Source organism: Saccostrea cucullata, unplaced genomic scaffold, assembly GCF_032062105.1.
Source record: "Saccostrea cucullata isolate Sc308-1 unplaced genomic scaffold, CSIRO_AGI_Scuc_v1 ctg906, whole genome shotgun sequence".
Classification (NCBI taxonomy): Eukaryota; Metazoa; Mollusca; class Bivalvia; order Ostreida; family Ostreidae; genus Saccostrea; species Saccostrea cuccullata.
Window position 1 is genome coordinate 124,413 of NW_026934443.1, and position 9,978 is coordinate 134,390.

The following is a 9,978-nucleotide window of genomic DNA, read 5'->3' on the forward strand; positions in this document are numbered from 1 at the left end:
TCTACGATCTCTGTTAGATGAGGTAAGCTCTGCAGACAAAAAATCCGCTGTATCTACGATCTCTGTTAGACGAGGTAAGATCAACAATTCACTGTATTTACCATCTCTGTTAGACGAGTTAAGGTCAACAATTCACTGTATCTACGATCTCTGTTAGATGACGTAAGGTCAACAATTCACTGTATCTACGATCTCTGTTAGACAAGGTAAGGTAAACAATCCACTGTATCTGCGATCTCTGTTAGACGAGGTAAGGTAAACAATCCAATGTATCTGCAATCTCTGTTAGACGAGGTAAGGTAAACAATCCAATGTATCTGCAATCTCTGTTAGACGAGTTAAGAATCAACAATCCACCATATCTATGATCTCTGTTAGATGAGGTAAGCTCCACAGACAAATAATCCGCTGTATCTACGATCTCTGTTAGATGAGGTAAGCTCCACAGACAAATAATCCGCTGTATCTACGATCTCTGTTAGATGAGGTAAGCTCCACAGACAAATAATCCGCTGTATCTACGATCTCTGTTAGATGAGGTAAGCTCCACAGACAAATAATCCGCTGTATCTACGATCTCTGTTAGATGAGGTAAGCTCCACAGACAAATAATCCACTGTATCTACAATCTCTGTTAGACGAGGTAAACTCCACAGACAAATAATCCGCTGTATCTACGATCTCTGTTAGACGAGGTAAGCTCCACAGACAAATAATCCGCTGTATCTACGATCTCTGTTAGACAAGGTAAGCTCCACAGACAAATAATCCGCTGTATCTACGATCTCTGTTAGATGAGGTAAGGTCAACAATCCGCTGTATATACGATCTCTGTTAGACGAGGTAAGGTCAACAATCCAATAAACCACATACTAAATCACTTAGTATTAATTGGGTCTATCTTCCACATGGAATATCACATTTCTGATAATAAAGGGTAGTGAACCATAATTAGGAATTTTCAATATCATTTAGTTGCAATTTTATTTGGTATCTTAGTTTTACATTACTAAGGGAAATGCAGCAGATATGTTTTTGAACACTCACTATAGAGAATTTCAATTACCTGTACATTGAAATAAAACGGAATGAACTATATTTCAATTTGAAGTTTTTTCCTTTTTTTTCAAAGTTATCAAATTAGTTCAGTGAGTAATGTAAAGGGCTTGTATCTTTGAAATGAATGTGTGGTCTTCCAAACTTACCCCTCTCATTGAGATGTTTACTTTTTCTTTTGTTTAGGTTCGGATGTATGGTAACTTCCGTATGTTGACACAGAAGATCCAGGACTACCTTCAGGCCGACAGTCCAGGCGTACTATTCACAAAAATTCTGGAGCGTCTGGAGTCTGATTTCAATTTGGATGATACATCATCGTAAGTCTTAGAACAACATTTCTCCATAAAAGTCCTAGATTTGTAAATTTTGGCATATGATCCTGATGATACATGGAGGTCTTATTTATGACACTGACTGCAAAATATAAAAACTTTATGAATTTTTGTTGGTGTTGTATTTTGATTATTTACTTCAGAACTTTGATTTTTAACTGTAGTTTCAAATTTAGGTCAAGAAATTACTGGTCAATTTTAGAAACAAAATTTAAAAACTGGACAGATGTCTTTGCCATGAAGGAATAATGCAGTTGATCAAATGAATGGCTAAAACAAATTATACCTGTTGCTATGCATTTTTGAATATTTTTGGATATAATTTCCTAGGAAATTAGTCCTCTTATCAGAGGGACATAAGACCTAGCTTAATCAGAAGTGTATCATTCTAGTTTTTGTAAGAATTTATGTGAAAAAGTTTGAAATATTTACATAAATATTCTTTTTTCATATTCAGATCTGGAGTTGGAATTGTGTTGAAGAGAAAACAAAGGTAATAATATACATTTGAATAAAATACTCCTGGCAAATTTATCTTGCAACAATGGGGTGTCAACATTTTACTTGCATTAGAATATAAAGAAATAATCTTTGATCAACTTCATAAATGGCATTTAAGCATTCCCATATAGATGTAATTCAAATTCAAGTTCATTTAATTAATGATCTCTACAGGCCATCTGATTTTAAAGTGTAGTCTTTATCCAGGATGCCCACAATTTCCAGGTGTATGAGAAAGAATCATATTTAATGTTTTCAGAACAAACATGATTCGTGAAACCACTACGGCTATTTGGTGTTCTAACAGAGGCATGTCTGAAAATGAGTTGGTGGAACTGCTTGAGGTACCAATCACTCTAATTGTCAGATCTTAGTATATCCAAAGGAACCCTTGTGTGTCTGTCCTTCTGTCTATGTGTCTCTCTGTCTATCCATAACAAATTTTTGGTGGCAGTTTCTCAGCAACTACTCATTGCAGTTGTTTGAAATTTGACCACATTCTTAGCTAAGGCATACCATGTGGTGGGATTCATTTTTGTTCAAATCCAATGTCAACCTCCTGTTTATCTATGTGTCTGTCTATACCATACATAATAAATTTTCACATCAGAGTAGGGGTATTACTAGTAAGCATTGGCTCACTGGCTTCTTGTTTCATTAGAGCTCTGCAAGGTTTTGTGCAAGCCATTTTAGTAATTGGTCTGTCTGTCTGTCTAATCTTTACATCCATCCCCAAATTTTATGTTTTACCAAAATAACTTTTTGCATGATGGACCAAATAATCACTTTTTGAAAAATTCATTATCAGGCAGCTGCATGAGACCAAAAGCCATATAAGAATTATTAAGATTAATTTAATTGGTTGTATTCACTGAAGTTAAAAGTGTCATGTTATTTTTTTTTCTCAACATTTTTTGTGTGACTGTTGTATTAAAATGTCCTCGTTTATGGCACGCCAAATTCACAAAAATGAGCTAAACTTAGTTTCACAATTGATAAACTAGGTTTATCGACTGTAAACTATAGTTCACAAACCGTGAACTATAGTTTACAATTCGTTAACTATAGTTTTCATCTGTAAAACTATATTCAACGGTTGTTAATTATAGTTTACGAATGCTTATCTAGGTTTATCTTTCTGTAATAAAACGTTAACAATAGATTAACAATAACGTCTGTAAACTATAATTTACAATTGTTAACTATAGTTAAGAGTTGTAAACCACAGGTTACAAATTGTGAAACTGTATTTATCAGGTAATCTATGTTTTGCAATCGCAAATGATTGTTTTCGGAGTTGAGTATGGTTTACGGTTGTGAAACATAGATTATCATGTTAACTATGGTTTACAGATGTAAAATATAGATTAATGTTGTTAACTATAATTTACAGTCTGTAAACTATAGTTTACACCTGATAAACCTAGTTTATCGACTATGAAACTATGTTTTGCTCATTTTTGTGAATTTGGCGTGCCATACTGGTTGTTTCTGAGTTCCATTAACGTGAAATCCTGTAAACACTCTCTCTAGGTCCCTATGGCAGTGTGGTCCCCTTTCTACATGTCTCTCTCTGACAGCCTTGTCAACAAGGACGGAATCCTTAATTTCTTCCACGACCATCTCCGGCAAGCGGTGGAGAGAAAGTACCTCAGTACCCCAGAGGAGAAGAAAGCCACCTATCTCAAGCTGGCTAACTACTTCTCTACCAAGGAACTCACAGACAGAGTGGTGAGTGTATTGTTATCTAAAGCTGGCTAACTATTTCTCTTCCAAGGAACTAACAGACAGAATGGTAAGTGTATTGTTATCTCAAGCTGGCTAACTACTTCTCTACCAATGAACTCACAGACAGGGTTGAAAGTGTATTGTTATCTCAAGCTGGCTAACTACTTCTCTACCAAGTAACTAACAGACAGAATGGTAAGTGTATTGTTATCTCAAGCTGGCTAACTACTTCTCTACCAAGTAACTAACAGACAGAATGGTAAGTATATTGTTATCTCAAGCTGGCTAACTACTTCTCTACCAAGGAACTCACAGACAGAGTTGTATGTGTATTGTTATCTCAAGCTGGCTCCAACGGCGTAGAAATGTATTGCAAACATTTATTGCCCACTTAGACAGGGTTAAAGATGTTTGTGTGCTTTTAACAAAGACTGAACCCCTCCATGTATCTTCCACAGGTGGATGAGCTCCCCTTCCTTCTGGCTAAGGCTGGTGAGCTAGACAGGCTCAAGGAGACCATCAGTAACTTTGACGTTTTCCAGAGACTGATTAAGGATGAAGATAGGACATTTGAGCTCATCAAATCCTGGCAACTGGTAAGACTTATTCTATACAGGGCTACAAGTGTCATTGGATATTTACAAAGGATTTTTTGCGCTTAATCCTTCATTCTGAAAACTAGTTATTGTTTGCATCATCTTTTATTCACGAAAATGTCAGTTTGAAATCAATCCACAACGATTAAATTTTCATGACTGAGGAAACATCTCTCTAAAAATACGAAGCAAAATGGTAGGGTCACATCGATTAATATTCATGAGTTAAAGTAGGTCGATGTCGCGAAACTCACAGATATTTTTCTCATGTAAATGATAGTTGTTTGATCTCATTTGAGTCAAGATTGTACAGTTTAAATTAGTCAGATACTGATTTAAACCAAATTGTCGCAGCTTACAGTTTTGTACTGTCATTGTTTACTAGTTAGGAGATTACACACTAGTGGAGGAGGAATACTTTAAGAAGCTGTCCGAGATCCCGGAATCTGAGCGGGGGACAGAGAACTACTCTGCCCTTCTGGATGACCTGGGGGGATTCTTTGTGGATCTTGGTCTGTACAAGGCTGCCAGGTATGATAAATATATTATATAATTATAGTGTTCTAATCTAAAAAGAATACTCACCTGCAGGTTTACTATGGTTTAGTACTCATATTAATGTCAAACCCTGATGCCCTTTTCTTGTTCCATTGTAGAAAGGTGTATGAGATGCTAGTTACAGTCATAGAAGCCCGATACAAGGCAGACTATACAACAGTGGTGTACAGTGCCTTCGCACAGAAGTGGAAGTATCGCACCAGACACCCAGAAGTACTCAACGTAAGTACAGTCAAATTTCCATATCTCAAATAATGATATATCTCAAATACCATGGGGTTTGCTGAGCTGATTTGGTCGTATCATTCACAAATTCTTTAAGAATTTTATCCTCAATACATGTAAATGTACCATAAATCCCCAGATCTATCAATACCTCAGAACTTGAATAGCTTGAATTCATGGACATCTTGAAGTTTTTTCAGGGTACCATTATGTTTGAGATAACAAGGTTTTCACTTTAGTAAAACACAGTGGTACAACAACACACACTATCATAGTATGTAAAAGTCAACTGATTCGGTTTGTCCAACATAAAGATGAAAAGAATTTTTACTGAAGACTTAGTTGAGACAATGTAGTAGCATACACCTATGTATTTCCACTTTTAACTCATCCAGGGGCTGTCCTTGAATTAACACTAGTAAATATATAATTAATATATATAAGTATCATTGTAGGCTTTGCAGAAGCTGGGGTTGATCTGTGAGAAGCTGATGGAGCTAGATGCCAGTCGCTATTATTACGAAGATGCCATCACCAGGCAAAACAGGGCAGTCACTCCCACACAAAAACTACAGGTACTTATACACAGGCCGGTAGGAAGCAATTTCAGTTTGGGGGGCACAGCCAAACATTTTCAGTTGGGGGCAACCAAAAATTCCTTTTCAAGCAAAATAAAAAGGTCATCAGACATTTTTATTGAGGGAGCACAGGCATATAGTAGCTAACTTTTCTATAGTATTCTATAAATTGGGAAGATTACTGGGGGGGGGGGGGCACAGCCTCCCTGTGTCCTAACAGTTTAGCTTACATAGTAGTTAGTTTAATATATATTTTATTCACAGAATAGTTAAGAGAATGTGAAATTCATTATGCATTCCGTCTTCCAGTGTTTTTTTTAAAAAGTGTGTTTAGGTCACTTTAGACACTTGGGCCTGGGAAGTCATCGTCTGTTTTGGTCCATGGTTATGTATCCTATAGGACACCTGTCATGTGCTGTCCATCAATTTTCAACTTTTGAAAACTTTCAGCTTCTTCCCTTGAATATCTGAAAAATACATATGTCTTAGCTATCTATGATTACCAACATGTACTTTTTATCTTTGACAGTTGTGTGAAGGCCTTCTGGGATTGGCAGCTGTAATGAACCTTAAGAATGACATGCCCCAGTCCAAGAAACTTTTGATACGGGCCCTGGAGCTGGCTACAGAGGTGTTAGGAAGACAGCATCACTTTGTGGCAGCCATTCTGAACAAGGTATACTGTATACAGGGTTATTGGTTATTTTTGCCTTGTGTTATTTTCGCCCTTTCACACTTAGAAAATATTTTGCCCTGGTTAAATTCCCCCATTTACAATTCATTTTAAGAAATCATACTGAGTTGTATAAATTCATCCTGTTTTAAATTCACCCACCTGTAAGTAGGGCGAACGGGGCAAAAATAAAACGGGGACGAAAATTGCCCTGTATACAGTAGTTGTCCTCATGAATAGATCTTGAACTGTAAATGCATCGACTTAATAAAACAATCCTTTAGTTTATTAATGTAAAAAGAGGAATAACTAGATACAATCTCGTTGCGAGCAACGAGAGGTTTTCCGTCCGTTCTAGGAAAAGAAACCCACGTAAAATCGAGCTGAAAAGAGATTCAAAATTTTTGTCACAAGGAGGATTGAACCCATGTCGCCAACGTGAATGCGCTTTTTTTTTTACTTTTTTATCCTCAACGCGCTAGCCATTAAGCTATTGGGAGTACTGCTCTAAACATACTTGTGTATACTTTTGCAACAGTTCACCTGTCTAAGAATTATAAAAAGCATTCATAATTTCGCGCCAAACGCCATCATTAAATATTCGCGCCTTTTCTTTGGACTGATCTATTAAATAGGTATCATAGCTTCAATTAAATTTTAAAAATAAAACATTCTTAGCGCCTTTATTTTATTTCGACGTTAAGAAAGTATATGTAACACATTATACACATTACATATTGTATCTAGCCCAGTTACACTAAAGCAGTGAAACGGAAATTAAGTTTTAAGATTGACACTCAATTGCAACTTACTACTGTAACGTATCGTACCTGAGCGGTCAGTAGGTCCGTGCTCGGATTACCGAGTTTTACTGGGGATATGATTGAATGCAATATTTACAGATAATAATATGACACCTGCCTGGTGTCTTTAAATCAAATGACCTAAGTGCTTTGAACACTTATATATCTTCAGTTAATACCGGCACCTGCCTGGTGCCATATGACAATTGCCTCACCATACAACTGACTATATAAGTCAACAGCCACCTGCCTGGTGCCTCTTGATTTAGCCTTTAACACCTGCCTGGTGTCTTACTGCTTACCAAGTTGCCTATATAACTCTAGCCAAGTAGCTACAATATACACAGTATTTAACTTTGTAAGAGCTTCTCTGTCCTATTGATAAAGCTATAGCTAACGTCACACAGCTATATTTAACTAGTCACTGACTACTGCAACTTTGCACAACTCGACTTGATCGATACACTGATTGTTTTCTGTACCAAAGTGAAGACATAAGCCAATTGGCTGTACTGCCCCCTTGTACCTCAACTTAATCAATGATCATAAGTTATCAGATATCATATTGATAAAATACTACAGACTGCTTTTCTTTTGTCAACACTCTTATTATTTTCTAACAGAACATCATTTATCAATATTACTTGTATAATTCTTTTGTCAATTGACCAATTAATTACAATATTTACATTGATTATCTATCATAATATAAACAAGTAACGGGAGGTAACTCCTCCAACCATTTCACTACTACGTGAGAGTCGATGTAGTTTTTTACATTTCATGTATCCTTATGTCAGAATCGTTTAATCAAACGCTCAGCTGCCTCCATAAACCCCTACTCGCGAAATGGCGGAGTTGACAGAGAGAGCCGCCATCTTGGGCCCGCTTCAGATTTTCAAATATTAATATCTAGCATTCAGATTAACCAATATTCAAACAACTTATGTAGTAAGCATATATAGAAGGGTCTCTATTAATATTCCTAGAATCAATAATAAATAATGAAAACAAAAAAGTTAGAAAATAAGCTATTTTCATTTCGCATCTCCTAACGACAGGAAGTATTGACGACGAACAAAAGGTCGCGTCCTGGATAGTATCTATCACGATCTATAATCCCTGAAAGTTTCACATTGATATCTTTTACCGTTCTTGAGATTAACTGCAGACAAAATTGCATTTTAAAATCAGAAAATTGTCCGTAACTTGGCACCAGAGAAATATTTCCAAAAAATCTCTCGGATAAAATAACTTCAGATAACAACACATTGTTCCAGCAAATTTCATGAAAATCCATCCAGTAGTCTTCGAGAAATCGCGTGCACAAAATTAGATGGTCAGAAAAATAATAATAATAAGAAACAATAGAATCGCTATAAGGTCTTCCGTGAAGACGGAAGACCTTAATTATAAAGTACAGATATGCACATTCTGACACAGTGAAACAAACTACACCATACAGTGTTTTTGGAAAGTAATTTTAAAAAAATTTTAAAATTCTTGGGGTTTTTTTTTTGTGAAACAGTTGGGAGTGTTGGGGTACACCCAGAGTCGTGTAGACGAGGCCCTGGCCTACTACCTCCAGGACCTGAAGCTGACCCGCAGTGAGGTGGGCGTGAACCACCCCAGGGTGGCCCGTATCCTGGGCTCCATAGGAATGGTATACGATGACAAGAATGACAAACTGGCCGGCGAGCTGTACGAGAGCAGTCTGGCCATGCTGTTAGATACGTACGGGTCTGCCCATGTTGATGTGGCTACTGTAAGGTGGGTACATCGGACAGAGAATTTCTATTTTTGGAAATCTTACAGTGGTAACTAGTGTGAATTTTGTGAATAAGATTGAGGTATATTTGAGGCAAAATTGAGAGAGTACATGGTTCTTTTCTGGTTCTTAAAAAAATCAAGTAAAATCAAATAATCAATTAAAAAGTTTTTGTTCCAATTATGAGAAGGTATTTTTTGCTTTGAGTGACATCTATGCTTTGTATGAATGAATGTAACTGCTGAAATAATGCTTTAGGTGACAATTTTAAATGCTAAGTTTGCAAATGTGTAAATAAAGTTGAGACCATCATTTGAATATCTTTTCATATAGAAAAGGAATGAAAGCTACATAATTCTAACTCTCATTTAGATACAACCTTGGGACCTTCTACTTTGCCACTAACTATTATGCTAAGGCCAAGTTCCAGTTCCAGGAAGCGTACAACATTTACCAGGCCTTTTTATCCGAGGATCATCCAGACACCAAGGCAGCCAAGCAGGCCCTTGAGGCAGTGCCTTGATCATCCAGACACTGAGGCAGCAAAGGAGGCCCTTGAGGCACTGCCTTGAGAGTGATTGACTATAGGACGTTTGCCTTACACCAATCATGGGGAAAGTGCCTTGAAGCACAGCACTCAATAAGATGCTATCCTTGTTGTTATACATAATTAAACCCTATCCATGTGACAAATGTCTAAACCTTTTTGTTGTTGTTTGTCGTCTTGCTCAACCATAAACAAGCAAAATTAGTACTAGATAGTTTTGATACATATAATTATGTTTAAAGACAATTTTATTCAATATCCATAACATTTATGTAGCCGAGATTCATAATTCTGAGAATGTAAAGATGAAAATTTTGGTATTGATGTTTTAAGGTTCATAAACCCTCTGCTCACTCATATAAAATGTCACTTGAACCATAATAATTTTCCAAAAGAAATGTATTTTATAATTAAAATTATCTATAAAGGAATATTAGACATTTATATCATTAAGAGTTATCTCTCTTATCAGAGTATCAATGAATCTTAAGATCATATACAAAATATGACTGTTAAATTTCACTTTCTTCACTGTTTTTAAGACTAACAATTTGTTAACCTCTCTGTGTTGATACATGTACAATATACATGTACAGATTAGTTGATTCAA

At 36.2% G+C, this 9,978-nt stretch overlaps 1 protein-coding gene across 1 annotated transcript in view; it reads left to right on the forward strand.

Annotated features, from left to right (window-relative positions):
* The window catches only part of LOC134240724 (uncharacterized), a 28,629-nt gene extending 19,079 nt beyond the window's left edge, over window positions 1-9,550 (forward strand). The window contains exons 25-35 of the mRNA XM_062722786.1: window positions 1,243-1,376; window positions 1,849-1,884; window positions 2,152-2,236; window positions 3,426-3,623; window positions 4,079-4,216; window positions 4,602-4,747; window positions 4,873-4,996; window positions 5,455-5,574; window positions 6,107-6,253; window positions 8,582-8,823; window positions 9,194-9,550. Coding sequence (XP_062578770.1) covers window positions 1,243-1,376; window positions 1,849-1,884; window positions 2,152-2,236; window positions 3,426-3,623; window positions 4,079-4,216; window positions 4,602-4,747; window positions 4,873-4,996; window positions 5,455-5,574; window positions 6,107-6,253; window positions 8,582-8,823; window positions 9,194-9,344 — 1,521 coding nt within the window. The 3' untranslated portion in view covers window positions 9,345-9,550. The remainder of the gene's footprint in view (window positions 1-1,242; window positions 1,377-1,848; window positions 1,885-2,151; window positions 2,237-3,425; window positions 3,624-4,078; window positions 4,217-4,601; window positions 4,748-4,872; window positions 4,997-5,454; window positions 5,575-6,106; window positions 6,254-8,581; window positions 8,824-9,193) is intronic.
* Window positions 9,551-9,978: the final 428 nt, after the last annotated feature.